The 17,196-nt window shown below is 51.3% G+C and overlaps 1 protein-coding gene across 3 annotated transcripts in view; it reads right to left on the reverse strand.

Annotated features, from left to right (window-relative positions):
• Nucleotides 1–5,544, reverse strand: part of INPP5F (inositol polyphosphate-5-phosphatase F) — a 227,765-nt gene extending 222,221 nt beyond the window's left edge. For 2 of the 3 annotated variants that reach the window (XM_077257865.1, XM_077257868.1), the window contains exon 1: nt 5,277–5,508. In XM_077257865.1, coding sequence (XP_077113980.1) covers nt 5,277–5,373 — 97 coding nt within the window. In that variant the 5' untranslated portion in view covers nt 5,374–5,508. Of the gene's footprint in view, nt 1–5,276 lie in introns of all 3 variants that reach the window. The other variant, XM_077257866.1, reaches the window with a different exon arrangement.
• Between the last annotated feature and the right edge of the window lie 11,652 nt (nt 5,545–17,196).

Here is a 17,196-nt window from a genome sequence, read left to right on the forward strand (position 1 = left end):
CTTTACTGTGTGTGCGCGTTCTTGTGTGCCGTGGTGTGTGTTTGTGCTTCTGTGTGCTGTGGTGTGTGTTTCCGTGTTCCCCCATGTGATGTGTATTCCCACGCGGTGTGGTGCGTGTTTGCGTACCAACGTAGTGTACACATTTCCATGTGTAGTACATGTTCCCATGTGGGGTGGTGCACGATCCCATGGAGTGTGTTCCCATGTGGTGTGGTGCATGCGTTTGTGTTCCCATGCAGTGTGCGTGTTTCCTTGTGGTATCTGTGTGTGTTCCCATTTTATGTGTGCCCTGAACGTTCCCATGCGCACATTCTTGTTTGCCGTGGTGTTCCAGTGTGCCGTGGTGTGTTCTCGTGTGCCCCTCCCATGTGGTGTGTATTCCCACGTGTTGTGGTGCGTGTGTTTGTGTTCCCATGTGGTGTGGGTTCCCATGAGGTTTGGTGCGTTCCCACGTGGTGGGGTGCATGTGTTCCCATGCAGTGTGTGTGTTCCCTTTTGGTGTGTGCATGTGTGCTTTCCTGTGTGCCATGGTGTGTGTTCCCGTGTAGTGTGTGCTGTGGTGTGTGTGTTTCAGTCGTTTGTACATCCATGTGTGCATTTCCTTGTGCCGTGGTGTGTGTGCTTTACTGTGCTTGTTCCCATGTGGTGCGTGCACATTCATGTGCCGTGGTGCGCGTTCCTGTGTGTGTTCCTTGTATGTGTGGTGCGTTCCCATGTGGTGTGATGTGTGTGTGCCCGTTCCCATGAGACGTGTGTGTATTCCCATGTGGTGTGTGCGTTCCTGTGTGCTGTAGTGAGTTCTCATGTGATGTGTATGCTCCTGTGTGCTGTGGTGTGTGCTTTACTGTGTGTATTCCTGTGTGCCCCCATGTGGTGTGTGCTTTGCTGTCTGCTCCCATATGGTGCGTTCTTGTGTGCCCCCATGCACAGTGGTGTGTGTTCTGTGTGCCACCTCCATATGTCAGGGGTCCCCATTACAATAATATTTGAAGATGTTTCCAGGTATTTGGACATTGGAGCCTCACGTCTGAGCTTACACAGGCGCCAGCTCAGCCCGTGCCCCACCGTCATCGCTAGGCCTGGACACTGTCATCCTATACATTCACCAGTTACTGGAGCCACGAGATCAGTGACACAACTACCTTGCACTGCACAGAATTAAAGGGGGCTTTCCAGCTTCAGCATGTTCTCATTCATAGTAGTAGCAGAGGATACAATAATAATATAATAATAATCGGTGACTCATTGCCCGGGGCCAGTGGCGGCTCTCTGCCAACCACTGAGCTCAGCGCATTGTGACGTCACTCTACGGTCTTATCACAACCACCATTGTCTGCGGCTGATCACGGGAAATCTATTGCCAGTATTAGGCCTTCACCCGGGGTGTCCGCCATTATGTTACTAATAGGAAAAGATGAAGCCATGGAGGACTATGAGGAGCTCTGCATCCAGTATTATGTTCCTCTGTGCCAGTGTCATACAGTTCTGCAGGTGGAAGTCACGCTGAATTATTAATGACCCCCAGAGCAGCGATCAGTGAGAAAAGTGTGAACGTCCACGCTGAGCCTCCGTCCACGCTCCGTCCCCCGGGGAGGCGGAGCCTCCGTCCACGCTCCGTCCCCCGGGGAGGCGGAGCCTCCGTCCACGCTCCGTCCCCCGGGGAGGCGGAGCCTCCGTCCACGCTCCGTCCCCCGGGGAGGCGGAGCCTCCGTCCACGCTCCGTCCCCCGGGGAGGCGGAGCCTCCGTCCACGCTCCGTCCCCCGGGGAGGCGGAGCCTCCGTCCACGCTCCGTCCCCCGGGGAGGCGGAGCCTCCGTCTCTGCTCCACCAGTGAAGTCCTCTCCGTCTATACTCTGGTGATGGTGTACACTGTGAAGGCCGAGTTGTGTGCAGCAGCTCCATGTGTCACCAGTTGCAGCACGTGGGGTAAATTTCTGCTGAGGGGTCAGGCACAGAACAAATTTATTTCTGCAGTTGCCCCTTTTTCGTGTGGGGCGGAGCAGTGGCAGAGGTTGTATGGCGAACTTGTCTTCCTGCTTTATGGTTGCTCCTACACTGATCCTGTCATTTCCATTCCAATATGAGAAGTGTTAGGACACGCGACGACTAACCCCACAGAGACCATCACTCCCCCACCACCTGCCCCTTCTCCACCACCTGGCCCTTCTTCTGCTCCTCCACCTGCCCCTTCTTCTCCTCCTCCACCTGCCCCTTCTTCTCCTCCTCCCCCTTCCCCTTCTTCTCCTCCTCCCCCTTCCCCTTCTTCTCCTCCTCCCCCTTCCCCTTCTTCTCCTCCTCCTCCCCCTTCTCCTCCCCTCCACCTGCCCCTTCTCCACCAACTGCCCCTTCTCCTCCTCCTCCACCTGCCCCTTCTCATCCTCCTCCACCTGCCCCTTCTCCTCCACCACCTGCCCCTTCTCCTCCTCCACCTGCCCCTTCTCCTCCTCCACCTGCCCCTTCTCCTCCTCCACCTGCCCCTTCTCCTCTCCTCCACCTGCCCCTTCTCCTCTCCTCCACCTGCCCCTTCTCCTCTCCACCACCTGCCCCTTCTCCTCTCCACCACCTGCCCCTTCTCCACCAACTGCCCCTTCTCCTCTCCACCACCTGCCCCTTCTCCTCTCCACCACCTGCCCCTTCTCCACCAACTGCCCCTTCTCCACCAACTGCCCCTTCTCCTCCTCCTCCACCTGCCCCTTCTCATCCTCCTCCACCTGCCCCTTCTCATCCTCCTCCACCTGCCCCTTCTCATCCTCCACCTGCCCCTTCTCCTCTCCTCCACCTGCCCCTTCTCCTCTCCTCCACCTGCCCCTTCTCCTCTCCTCCACCTGCCCCTTCTCCTCCACCACCTGCCCCTTCTCCTCCACCACCTGCCCCTTCTCCTCCACCACCTGCCCCTTCTCCTCTCCTCCACCTGCCCCTTCTCCTCCACCACCTGCCCCTTCTCCTCCACCACCTGCCCCTTCTCCTCCACCACCTGCCCCTTCTCCTCCACCACCTGCCCCTTCTCCTCCTCCACCTGCCCCTTCTCCTCCTCCACCTGCCCCTTCTCCTCCTCCACCTGCCCCTTCTCCTCTCCTCCACCTGCCCCTTCTCCTCCACCACCTGCCCCTTCTCCTCCACCACCTGCCCCTTCTCCTCCACCACCTGCCCCTTCTCCTCCACCACCTGCCCCTTCTCCTCTCCACCACCTGCCCCTTCTCCTCCACCACCTGCCCCTTCTCCTCTCCTCCACAAGCCCCTTCTCCTCTCCACCACCTGCCCCTTCTCCTCTCCACCACCTGCCCCTTCTCCTCCAACTGCCCCTTCTCCACCAACTGCCCCTTCTCCTCCACCTGCCCCTTCTCATCCTCCTCCACCTGCCCCTTCTCCTCCACCACCTGCCCCTTCTCCTCCTCCACCTGCCCCTTCTCCTCCTCCACCTGCCCCTTCTCCTCCTCCACAAGCCCCTTCTCCTCTCCACCACCTGCCCCTTCTCCTCTCCACCACCTGCCCCTTCTCCTCTCCACCACCTGCCCCTTCTCCACCAACTGCCCCTTCTCCACCAACTGCCCCTTCTCCACCAACTGCCCCTTCTCCTCCTCCTCCTCCACCTGCCCCTTCTCATCCTCCTCCACCTGCCCCTTCTCCTCCACCACCTGTCCCTTCTCCTCCTCCACCTGCCCCTTCTCCTCCTCCACCTGCCCCTTCTCCTCTCCTCCACCTGCCCCTTCTCCTCTCCTCCACCTGCCCCTTCTCCTCCACCACCTGCCCCTTCTCCTCCACCACCTGCCCCTTCTCCTCCACCACCTGCCCCTTCTCCTCCTCCACCTGCCCCTTCTCCTCCTCCACCTGCCCCTTCTCCTCTCCTCCACCTGCCCCTTCTCCTCCACCACCTGCCCCTTCTCCTCCACCACCTGCCCCTTCTCCTCCACCACCTGCCCCTTCTCCTCCACCACCTGCCCCTTCTCCTCCACCACCTGCCCCTTCTCCTCCACCACCTGCCCCTTCTCCTCCTCCACCTGTCCCTTCTCCTCTCCTCCACCACCTGCCCCTTCTCCTCCACCACCTGCCCCTTCTCCTCCACCACCTGCCCCTTCTCCTCCACCACCTGCCCCTTCTCCTCCACCACCTGCCCCTTCTCCTCCTCCACCTGCCCCTTCTCCTCTCCTCCACCTGCCCCTTCTCCTCTCCTCCACCTGCCCCTTCTCCTCCACCACCTGCCCCTTCTCCTCCACCACCTGCCCCTTCTCCTCCTCCACCTGCCCCTTCTCCTCTCCACCACCTGCCCCTTCTCCTCTCCTCCACAAGCCCCTTCTCCTCTCCACCACCTGCCCCTTCTCCTCTCCACCACCTGCCCCTTCTCCTCCACCACCTGCCCCTTCTCCTCCACCACCTGCCCCTTCTCCTCCACCACCTGCCCCTTCTCTCCTCCACCTGCCCCTTCTCTCCTCCACCTGCCCCTTCTCCTCTCCACCACCTGCCCCTTCTCCTCTCCACCACCTGCCCCTTCTCTCCTCCACCTGCCCCTTCTCCTCTCCACCACCTGCCCCTTCTCCTCTCCACCACCTGCCCCTTCTCCTCTCCTCCACCTGCCCCTTCTCCTCTCCTCCACCTGCCCCTTCTCCTCTCCTCCACCTGCCCCTTCTCCTCTCCTCCACCTGCCCCTTCTCCTCTCCTCCACCTGCCCCTTCTCCTCTCCTCCACCTGCCCCTTCTCCTCTCCTCCACCTGCCCCTTCTCCTCCCCCACCTGCCCCTTCTCCTCTCCTCCACCTGCCCCTTCTCCTCCCCCACCTGCCCCTTCTCCTCTCCTCCACCTGCCCCTTCTCCTCTCCTCCACCTGCCCCTTCTCCTCTCCTCCACCTGCCCCTTCTCCTCTCCTCCACCTGCCCCTTCTCCTCTCCACCACCTGCCCCTTCTCCTCCACCACCTGCCCCTTCTCCTCTCCTCCACCTGCCCCTTCTCCTCTCCTCCACCTGCCCCTTCTCCTCTCCTCCACCTGCCCCTTCTCCTCTCCACCACCTGCCCCTTCTCCTCTCCTCCACCTGCCCCTTCTCCTCCACCACCTGCCCCTTCTCCTCCACCACCTGCCCCTTCTCCTCTCCTCCACCTGCCCCTTCTCCTCCACCACCTGCCCCTTCTCCTCTCCTCCACCTGCCCCTTCTCCTCCACCACCTGCCCCTTCTCCTCCCCCACCTGCCCCTTCTCCTCTCCTCCACCTGCCCCTTCTCCTCCACCTGCCCCTTCTCCTCATCTTCACTTGCCCCTTCCCCCCCCACGCGTCTACCTATACACTGACCTGGACGGCTGCTGAGAGTCCCGTCGTGGCGGCTGCACCACAGGGCCCGCTCCCCGCTCTGCAGGATGTAATGGTCCTTCGCTTGGAAGAGCTCCATGACCGGGAATTCCAGCTGCCAGTATCCAGCGGGTGTGGCGATGTCCGCGGCTATCGCATAGCTGCCATTCACAAGAAGACGTGGTGCAGGCCGAGCTCACCCCTGGAGACACACATGGTACATTCCGTCTCCGCCCCCAACATTCACTGGTGCCGCTAATTGGATTGTGCCGCTGACCTCGCCCCACAACAAAGGTAAAACAGTCAATACGATCAGCAGCTCCGCCCCCTACTAGCACCATGGAAACCTTGTAGAATGACGCGTCTCAAGAAAAGACAGAACCGAGGAGGAAACCGAGCAGGGGACTGAGAAGAGGACTGAGGAAAGGAATAGAACCGAGAAGAGGACTAAGGAGAAAACTGAGAAAGGGACTGAGAAGAGGACTGAGGAGAAAACTGAGGAAAGGAATAGAACGGAGAAGAGGACTAAGGAGAAAACTGAGAAAGGGACTGAGAAGAGGACTGAGGAGAAAACTGAGGAAAGGGACTGAGAAGAGGACTGAGGAGAAAACAGGAAAGGAATAGAACCGAGAAGAGGACTAAGGAGAAAACTGAGAAAGGGACTGAGAAGAGGACTGAGGAGAAAACTGAGGAAAGGAATAGAACGGAGAAGAGGACTAAGGAGAAAACTGAGAAAGGGACTGAGAAGAGGACTGAGGAGAAAACTGAGGAAAGGGACTGAGAAGAGGACTGAGGAGAAAACAGGAAAGGAATAGAACCGAGAAGAGGACTAAGGAGAAAACTGAGAAAGGGACTGAGAAGAGGACTGAGGAGAAAACTGAGGAAAGGAATAGACCGGAGAAGAGGACTAAGGAGAAAACTGAGAAAGGGACTGAGAAGAGGACTGAGGAGAAAACAGGAAAGGAATAGAACCGAGAAGAGGACTAAGGAGAAAACTGAGAAAGGGACTGAGAAGAGGACTGAGGAGAAAACTGAGGAAAGGAATAAGCAGAGAACTGAGAAAGGGACTGAGAAGAGGACTGAGGAGAAAACTGAGGAAAGGAATAGAACCGAGAAGAGGACTAAGGAGAAAACTGAGAAAGGGACTGAGAAGAGGACTGAGGAGAAAACTGAGGAAAGGAATAGAACCGAGAAGAGGACTAAGGAGAAAACTGAGAAAGGGACTGAGAAGAGGACTGAGGAGAAAACTGAGGAAAGGAATAAGCAGAGAACTGAGAAAGGGACTGAGAAGAGGACTGAGGAGAAAACTGAGGAAAGGAATAGAACGGAGAAGAGGACTAAGGAGAAAACTGAGGAAATGAAAAGCAGAGAACTGAGAAAGGGACTGAGAAGAGGACTGAGGAGAAAACTGAGGAAAGGAATAAGCAAAGGACTGAGAAGAGGACTGAGGAGAAAACTGAGGAAAGGAATAGAACCGAGAAGAGGACTAAGGAGAAAACTGAGAAAGGGACTGAGAAGAGGACTGAGGAGAAAACTGAGGAAAGGAATAGAACCGAGAAGAGGACTAAGGAGAAAACTGAGAAAGGGACTGAGAAGAGGACTGAGGAGAAAACTGAGGAAAGGAATAAGCAGAGAACTGAGAAAGGGACTGAGAAGAGGACTGAGGAGAAAACTGAGGAAAGGAATAGAATGGAGAAGAGGACTAAGGAGAAAACTGAGGAAATGAAAAGCAGAGAACTGAGAAAGGGACTGAGAAGAGGACTGAGGAGAAAACTGAGGAAAGGAATAAGCAAAGGACTGAGAAGAGGACTGAGGAGAAAACTGAGGAAAGGAATAAGCAGAGAACTGAGAAGAGGACTAAGGAGAAAACTGAGGAAATTAATAAGCAGAGAACTGAGAAAGGGACTGAGGAGGAAACCGAGCAGGGGACTGAGAGGAGGACTAAGGAAAGGAATAGAACCGAGAAGAGGACTAAGGAGAAAACTGAGAAAGGGACTGAGAAGAGGACTGAGGAGAAAACTGAGGAAAGGAATAGAACCGAGAAGAGGACTAAGGAGAAAACTGAGGAAATGAAAAGCAGAGAACTGAGAAAGGGACTGAGAAAGAGGACTGAGGAGAAAACTGAGGAAAGGAATAGAACCGAGAAGAGGACTAAGGAGAAAACTGAGAAAGGGACTGAGAAGAGGACTGAGGAGAAAACTGAGGAAAGGAATAGAACCGAGAAGAGGACTAAGGAGAAAACTGAGAAAGGGACTGAGAAGAGGACTGAGGAGAAAACTGAGGAAAGGAATAGAACCGAGAAGAGGACTAAGGAGAAAACTGAGAAAGGGACTGAGAAGAGGACTGAGGAGAAAACTGAGGAAAGGAATAAGCAGAGAACTGAGAAAGGGACTGAGAAGAGGACTGAGGAGAAAACTGATGAAAGGAATAGAACGGAGAAGAGGACTAAGGAGAAAACTGAGGAAATGAAAAGCAGAGAACTGAGAAAGGGACTGAGAAGAGGACTGAGGAGAAAACTGAGGAAAGGAATAAGCAAAGGACTGAGAAGAGGACTGAGGAGAAAACTGAGGAAAGGAATAAGCAGAGAAATGAGAAGAGGACTAAGGAGAAAACTGAGGAAATTAATAAGCAGAGAACTGAGAAAGGGACTGAGGAGGAAACCGAGCAGGGGACTGAGAGGAGGACTGAGGGAAGGAGTAGAACCGAGAAGAGGACTAAGGAGAAAACTGAGAAAGGGACTGAGAAGAGGACTGAGGAGAAAACTGAGGAAAGGAATAGAACCGAGAAGAGGACTAAGGAGAAAACTGAGGAAATGAAAAGCAGAGAACTGAGAAAGGGACTGAGAAAGAGGACTGAGGAGAAAACTGAGGAAAGGAATAGAACCGAGAAGAGGACTAAGGAGAAAACTGAGAAAGGGACTGAGAAGAGGACTGAGGAGAAAACTGAGGAAAGGAATAGAACCGAGAAGAGGACTAAGGAGAAAACTGAGAAAGGGACTGAGAAGAGGACTGAGGAGAAAACTGAGGAAAGGAATAGAACCGAGAAGAGGACTAAGGAGAAAACTGAGAAAGGGACTGAGAAGAGGACTGAGGAGAAAACTGAGGAAAGGAATAAGCAGAGAACTGAGAAAGGGACTGAGAAGAGGACTGAGGAGAAAACTGAGGAAAGGAATAGAACGGAGAAGAGGACTAAGGAGAAAACTGAGGAAATGAAAAGCAGAGAACTGAGAAAGGGACTGAGAAGAGGACTGAGGAGAAAACTGAGGAAAGGAATAAGCAAAGGACTGAGAAGAGGACTGAGGAGAAAACTGAGGAAAGGAATAAGCAGAGAACTGAGAAAGGGACTGAGAAGAGGACTGAGGAGAAAACTGAGGAAAGGAATAAGCAGAGAACTGAGAAAGGGACTGAGAAGAGGACTGAGGAGAAAACTGAGGAAAGGAATAGAACGGAGAAGAGGACTAAGGAGAAAACTGAGGAAATGAAAAGCAGAGAACTGAGAAAGGGACTGAGAAGAGGACTGAGGAGAAAACTGAGGAAAGGAATAAGCAGAGAACTGAGAAAGGGACTGAGAAGAGGACTGAGGAGAAAACTGAGGAAAGGAATAGAACAGAGAAGAGGACTAAGGAGAAAACTGAGGAAAGGAATAGAACGGAGAATAGGACTAAGGAGAAAACTGAGGAAATGAAAAGCAGAGAACTGAGAAAGGGACTGAGAAGAGGACTGAGGAGAAAACTGAGGAAAGGAATAGAACGGAGAAGAGGACTAAGGAGAAAACTGAGGAAATGAATAAGCCGAGAACTGAGAAAGGGACTGAGGAGAGGACTGAGGAGAAAACTGAGGAAAGGAATAGAACGGAGAAGAGGACTAAGGAGAAAACTGAGGAAATGAAAAGCAGAGAACTGAGAAAGGGACTGAGAAGAGGACTGAGGAGAAAACTGAGGAAAGGAATAAGCAGAGAACTGAGAAAGGGACTGAGAAGAGGACTGAGGAGAAAACTGAGGAAAGGAATAGAACAGAGAAGAGGACTAAGGAGAAAACTGAGGAAAGGAATAGAACGGAGAATAGGACTAAGGAGAAAACTGAGGAAATGAAAAGCAGAGAACTGAGAAAGGGACTGAGAAGAGGACTGAGGAGAAAACTGAGGAAAGGAATAGAACGGAGAAGAGGACTAAGGAGAAAACTGAGGAAATGAATAAGCCGAGAACTGAGAAAGGGACTGAGAAGAGGACTGAGGAGAAAACTGAGGAAAGGAATAGAACGGAGAAGAGGACTAAGGAGAAAACTGAGGAAAGGAATATAACGGAGAAGAGGACTAAGGCTACTTTCACACTAGCGTCGGTACGGGGCCGTCGCGCTGCGTCGGCCCGACGTACCGACGCATACTGTGCAAGCGCCGCACAACGGGGGGCAGCGGATGCAGTTTTTCAACGCATCCGCTGCCCCATTGTGAGTTGCGCGGAGGTGGGGGCGGAGTTCCGGCCGTGCATGCGCGGTCGGAAGTAGCGGACCGTCGGCACAAAAAAAGTTACATGTAGCGTTTTTCGGTTTCGATGGTCCGCCAAAGCACGACGCATCCGTCGCACGACGGATGCGACGTGTGGCAATGCGTCGCTAATGCAAGTCAATGGAGAAAAAAACGCATCCTGCAAGCACTTTTGCAGGATGCGTTTTTTCTCCAAAATGACGCATTGCGACGGAGGCCAAACGACGCTAGTGTGCAAGTAGCCTAAAGAGAAAACTGAGGAAAGTAATAGAGCTGAGGAGAGAACTGAGAAAGGGAATGAGGAGAGGACTGAATAGAAAACTGAGGAAAGGAATAGAACTGAGAATAGAACTAAGGAGAAAACTGAGGAAAGTAAGGGTATGTTTCCACGGTCAGGAAACGCTGCTTTTTTGACGCTGCGCAGAGCTGCAGCGTCAAAAAAGCAGCGTCCAGATGTTCCAGCATAGTGGAGGGGATTTTATGAAATCCCGTCTCCACTCTGCGTGGAAACCCGCACGCGGCGGCCCTGCGACTCCGGACATGCTGTGCGTCTTTTCAGATCGCAGCATGTCCGTACACCTTGCGGGGACGCAGCGTCCCCGCAAGGCATATCACAGGGCGCTATGGGAGCGAGCGATCATCCCGGATGTGAAGAGTTAACACATCCGGCATGATCGCGTCCCAGAAAGGGGGCGGGGCTTAGCGCCGAGCGGCGATACCGCCGCCCCTCCGTAACGTGGAAACATACCCTAATAGTGCTGAGGAGAAGACTGAGAAAGGGAATGAGGAGAGGACTGAGGAAAGGAATGAGCAGAGAACAGAAGAGGACTAAGGAGAAAACTGAGGAAATTAATAAGCAGAGAACTGAGAAAGGGACTGAGGAGAAAATCGAGCAGGGGACTGAGGAGAAAACTGAGGAAAGGAATAGAACTGAGAAGAGGACTAAGGAGAAAACTGAGGAAATGAATAAGCAGAGAACTGAGAAAGGGACTGAGGAGGAAACCGAGCAGAGGACTGAGGAGAGGAGAGGACCGAGGAGAAAACTGAGGAAAGGAATAAGCAGAGAACAGAAGAGGACTGAGGAGAAAACTGAGGAAAGGAATAGAACTGAGAAGAGGACTAAGGAGAAAACTGAGGAAAGGAATAAGCAGAGAACTGAGAAAGGGACTGAGAAGAGGACTGAGGAGAAAACTGAGGAAAGGAATAAGCAGAGAACCGAGAAGAGGACTAAGGAGAAAACTGAGGAAATGAAAAGCAGAGAACTGAGAAAGGGACTGAGAAGAGAACTGAGGAGAAAACTGAGGAAAGGAATATGCAGAGAAGAGGACTAAGGAGAAAACTGAGGAAATGAATAAACAGAGAACTGAGAAAGAGACTGAGGAGGAAACCGAGCAGAGGACTGAGGAGAGGAGAGGACCGAGGAGAAAACTGAGGAAAGGAATACGCAAAGAACAGAGAAGAGGACTAAGGAGAAAACTGAGGAAATTAATAAGCAGAGAACTGAGAAAGGGACTGAGGAGGAAACCGAGCAGAGGACTAAGGAGAGGACTGAGGAGAAAACCGAGGAAAGGAATAGAACCGAGAAGAGGACTAAGGGCTCATACCTATATGTGAGGAAAAAAACGGTCTGATTTCTGGACCGAAAAAACGGAGGCAAAACATGCGAGTGTCATGCGATGTCAATGCAATTTTTTTATCGCAACATCCGTATGACATCCGTATTACATCCGTGTGCAATTCGATTTTAACATGAGCTTTTACATACAGCAGTTCTCTGACATTAACACTTCGTTTTACAACGAAATATTGTTCAAAACACACACCTATATATATAGAGTGCTGATTGGTTTTTGTTTGTTTTTTCCTATATATATATATATACATATACTCTATATGACCGATAGATAGAAAACCGGCAATTCCTGTGCGCTTACAGTAAAATCACACTGACAGGTTGCAATAAAATAGATAAAATAAATGTCTACACATAGTATAGATATATATATATATATACATATATATATATATATATATATATATATGTCAGTGAGGCACATATATATATATATATATATATTTATACTTCATACAGCGCTAGATAGCAGAAGAGCCGGTAATTCAATTGTCGGCTTTTGCTATTTCCTTCCCAGACTCAACAGGATATGAGACATGGCTTACATACAGTAAACCATTTCATATCCCTTTTTTTTTTTTTACATATTCCGCACTAATAATGTTCCAAGTGTAATGTGTGCAAAATTTGGTGGCTCTAGCTGTTTAAAGGGTTAATTCATGGAAAAAACTGGTGTGGGCTCCCGCGCAATTTTCTCCGCCAGAGTGGGAAAGCCAGTGACTGAGGGCAGATATTAATAGCCTAGAGAGGGACCATGGTTATTGGTCCCCCCTGGCTAAAAACATCTGCCCCAGCCACCCCAGAAAAGGCACATCTGTAAGATACGCCTATTCTGGCACTTAGCCACTCTCTTCCCACTCCCCTGTAGCGGTGGGATATGGGGTAATAAAGGGTTAATGTCACCTTGCTAATGAAAGGTAACATTAAGCCTGGTTAATAATGGAGAGGTGTCAATAAGACACCTATCCATTATTAATTCAATAGTAATAAAGGGTTAATAATACACACACAATAGGAAAAAAGTATTTTAACCCCTTCCCGACCTGTGACACAGCTTATGCGTCATGAAAGTCGGTGCCAATCCGACCTGTGATGCATATGCTGTGTCACAGAATGATCGGTCCCTGCAGGCCGGGTGAAAGGGTTAACTGTAATTTCACCCGACCTGCAGGGACAGGGGGAGTGGTACTTCAGCCCAGGGGGAGGCTTCGCCCCCCCCCCCCCCCCCCCATGGCTACGATCACTCTGATTGGCTGTTGAAAGTGACGTTTCACTTTCAATCAGAGCGATAGTAATATTTCATTAATGAAAATTGGTGAAATATTACAATCCAGCCATGGCCGATGCTGCAATATCATCGGCCATGGCTGGACACTGCGATCTGCCACCGCCCCATTCTCCGTCCTGCCCTGTCCTGTGCTCCGCTCCCCTCCGTCCTCCTGTCCGCTCCCCCACAGTCCGATCTCACCCCCCTGCTGTCCGATCCCACCCCCGCATACTTACCGACCTCCGATGTCCCTCCCGGTGTCCATCGGTCTTCTGCATGGGTGCCGCCATCTTCCAAAATGGCGGGCGCATGCGCAGTGTGCCCGCCAAATCTGCTGGCTGGCAGATTCATTCCAGGTACATTTTGATCGCTGTGATAGGTTCTATCACAGCGATCAAAATAAAAAAATAATAAATGAACTCCCCCCTTTATCACCCCCATAGGTAGGGACAATAATAAAATAAAGAAAATATATTTACTTTTATTTTTCCACTAGGGTTAGGGTTAGAACTAGGGTTAGGGTTAGAACTAGGATTAGGGTTAGAACTAGGGTTAGGGTTAGAACTAGGGTTAGGGTTAGAACTAGGGTTAGTGTCATGATTCTCAATGGCGAGAGAACATAGCCCAGCATATATGAGAACTAGCTCTTGGAAGATGGAAACTATACTGACCATGAACTAAACCTGCCGCACAACTAGAAGTGGCCGGGTAGCATGCCTACGTTTTTTAACCCTAGATGCCCAGCGCCAGCCAGAGAACTACCTAATCCTAGCAGAGGAAAAGACAGTCCTGGCTCACCTCTAGAGAAATTTTCCCAAAAGGCAGACAGAGGCCCCCACATATATTGGCGGTGATTTTAGATGAAATGACAAACGTAGTATGAAAATAGGTTTAGCAAAATCGAGGTCCGCTTTCTAGATAGCAGGAAGACAGAAAGGACACTTTCATGGTCAGCAGAAAACCCTATCAAAACACCATCCAGAAATTCCTTTAAGACTCTAGCATTAACTCATAACACCAGAGTGGCAATTTCCGATCACAAGAGCTTTCCAGACACAGTAACGAAACAGCAGCTGTGAACAGGAACAAAATGCAAAAACACACAAGGACAAAAGTCCAACTTAGCTGGGAGTTGTCTAGTAGCAGGAACAAGCACAGAAGGCTTCTGATTACATTGTTGACCGGCAAGAAACTGACAGAGGAGCAAGGTTATATAGCGACTCCCACATCCTGATAGGAGCAGGTGAACAGAGGGGATGATGCACACAAGTTCAATTCCACAAGTGGCCACCGGGGGAGCCCAGAATCCAATTTCACAACAGTACCCCCCCCTCAAGGAGGGGGCACCGAACCCTCACCAGAACCACCAGGGCGATCAGGATGAGCCCTATGAAAGGCACGGACAAGATCGGAGGCATGAACATCAGAGGCAGTGACCCAAGAATTATCCTCCTGACCGTATCCCTTCCATTTGACCAGATACTGGAGTCTCCGTCTGGAAACACGAGAGTCTAAGATCTTTTCCACAACGTACTCCAACTCACCCTCAACCAACACCGGAGCAGGAGGCTCAACGGAAGGCACAACCGGTACCTCATACCTGCGCAACAATGACCGATGAAAAACATTATGAATCGAAAAGGATGCAGGGAGGTCCAAACGGAAGGACACAAGGTTAAGAATCTCCAATATCTTGTACGGGCCGATGAACCGAGGCTTAAACTTAGGAGAAGAAACCCTCATAGGGACAAAACGAGAAGACAACCACACCAAGTCCCCAACACAAAGCCGAGGACCAACACGACGACGGCGGTTGGCAAAAAGCTGAGTCTTCTCCTGGGACAACTTCAAATTGTCCACAACCTGCCCCCAAATCTGATGCAACCTCTCCACCACAGCATCCACTCCAGGACAATCCGAAGATTCCACTTGACCGGAGGAAAATCGAGGATGAAACCCCAAATTACAGAAAAACGGGGACACCAAGGTGGCAGAGCTGGCCCGATTATTGAGGGCGAACTCCGCCAAAGGCAAAAAAGCAACCCAATCATCCTGATCCGCAGACACAAAACACCTCAAATATGTCTCCAAGGTCTGATTAGTCCGCTCGGTCTGGCCATTAGTCTGAGGATGGAAAGCAGACGAAAAAGACAAATCTATGCCCATCCTAGCACAGAATGCCCGCCAAAATCTAGACACGAATTGGGTCCCTCTGTCAGAAACGATATTCTCAGGAATACCATGCAAACGAACAACATTTTGAAAAAAACAGAGGAACCAACTCGGAAGAAGAAGGCAACTTAGGCAAGGGAACCAGATGGACCATCTTAGAGAAACGGTCACACACCACCCAGATGACAGACATCTTCTGAGAAACAGGCAGATCCGAAATAAAATCCATCGAGATGTGCGTCCAAGGCCTCTTCGGGATAGGCAAGGGCAACAACAATCCACTAGCCCGAGAACAACAAGGCTTGGCCCGAGCACAAACGTCACAAGACTGCACAAAGCCTCGCACATCTCGTGACAGGGAAGGCCACCAGAAGGACCTTGCCACCAAATCCCTGGTACCAAAGATTCCAGGATCACCTGCCAACGCAGAAGAATGAACCTCAGAGATGACTCTACTGGTCCAATCATCAGGAACCAACAGTCTACCAGGTGGGCAACGATCAGGTCTATCCGCCTGAAACTCCTGCAAGGCCCGCCGCAGGTCTGGAGAAACGGCAGACAATATCACTCCATCTTTAAGGATACCTGTGGGCTCAGAATTACCAGGGGAGTCAGGCTCAAAACTCCTAGAAAGGGCATCCGCCTTAACATTCTTAGAACCCGGTAGGTACGACACCACAAAATTAAACCGAGAGAAAAACAACGACCAGCGCGCCTGTCTAGGATTCAGGCGCCTGGCAGACTCAAGGTAAATTAAATTTTTGTGGTCAGTCAATACCACCACCTGATGTCTGGCCCCCTCAAGCCAGTGACGCCACTCCTCAAAAGCCCACTTCATGGCCAAAAGCTCCCGATTCCCAATATCATAATTCCGCTCGGCGGGCGAAAATTTACGGGAAAAAAAAGCACAAGGTCTCATCACGGAGCAGTCGGAACTTCTCTGCGACAACACCGCCCCAGCTCCGATTTCAGAAGCGTCGACCTCAACCTGAAAAGGAAGAGCAACATCAGGCTGACGCAACACTGGGGCGGAAGAAAAGCGGCGCTTGAGCTCCCGAAAGGCCTCCACAGCATCAGGGGACCAATCAGCAACATCAGCACCCTTCTTAGTCAAATCAGTCAATGGTTTTACAACATCAGAAAAACCAGCAATAAATCGACGATAAAAGTTAGCAAAGCCCAAAAATTTCTGAAGACTCTTAAGAGAAGAGGGTTGCGTCCAATCACCAATAGCCTGAACCTTGACAGGATCCATCTCGATGGAAGAGGGGGAAAAAATGTATCCCAAGAAAGAAATCTTTTGAACCCCAAAAACACACTTAGAACCCTTCACACACAAGGAATTAGACCGCAAAACCTGAAAAACCCTCCTGACCTGCTGGACATGAGAGTCCCAGTCATCCGAAAAAAATCAGAATATCATCCAGATACACAATCATAAATTTATCCAAATAATCGCGGAAAATGTCATGCATAAAGGACTGGAAGACTGAAGGGGCATTTGAAAGACCAAAAGGCATCACCAAATACTCAAAATGGCCCTCGGGCGTATTAAATGCGGTTTTCCACTCATCCCCCTGCTTGATTCGCACCAAATTATACGCCCCACGGAGATCAATCTTAGAGAACCACTTGGCCCCCTTTATACGAGCAAACAAATCAGTAAGCAGTGGTAACGGATATTGATATTTAACCGTGATTTTATTCAAAAGTCGATAATCAATACACGGCCTCAAAGAGCCGTCTTTCTTAGGGTACTGTCACACAGTCACACTTTGATCGCTACGACGCTACGATCCGTGACGTTCTAGCGATATCGTTACGATATCGCAGTGTCTGACACGCAGCAGCGATCAGGGATCCTGCTGAGTATCGTACGTCGTAGCAGATCGTATGGAACTTTCTTTCGTCGCTTGATCACCCGCTGACATCGCTGGATCGTTGTGTGTGACAGCGATCCAGCGATGTGTTCGCTTGTAACCAGGGTAAACATTGGGTAACTAAGCGCAGGGCCGCGCTTAGTAACCCGATGTTTACCGTGGTTACCAGCGTAAACGTAAAAAAAACAAACAGTACATACTTACATTCCGGTGTCTGTCCTCCGGCGTCTCAGCTTCTCTGCACTGTGAGCGCCGGCCAGCCAGAAAGCGAGCACAGCGGTGACATCTGACGTCACCGCTCTGCTTTCCGGCTATGGTGCTTACACAGTGGAGAGAAGCAGAACGCCGGAGGACAGACACCGGAATGTGAGTATGTACTGTTTGTTTTTTTTACGTTTACGCTGGTAACCACGGTAAACATCGGGTTACTAAGCGCGGCCCTGCGCTTAGTTACCCAATGTTTACCCTGGTTACCCAGGGACTTCGGCA

The sequence above is a fragment of the Ranitomeya variabilis genome, chromosome 4, assembly GCF_051348905.1.
Source record: "Ranitomeya variabilis isolate aRanVar5 chromosome 4, aRanVar5.hap1, whole genome shotgun sequence".
NCBI classification, from domain to species: Eukaryota; Metazoa; Chordata; class Amphibia; order Anura; family Dendrobatidae; genus Ranitomeya; species Ranitomeya variabilis.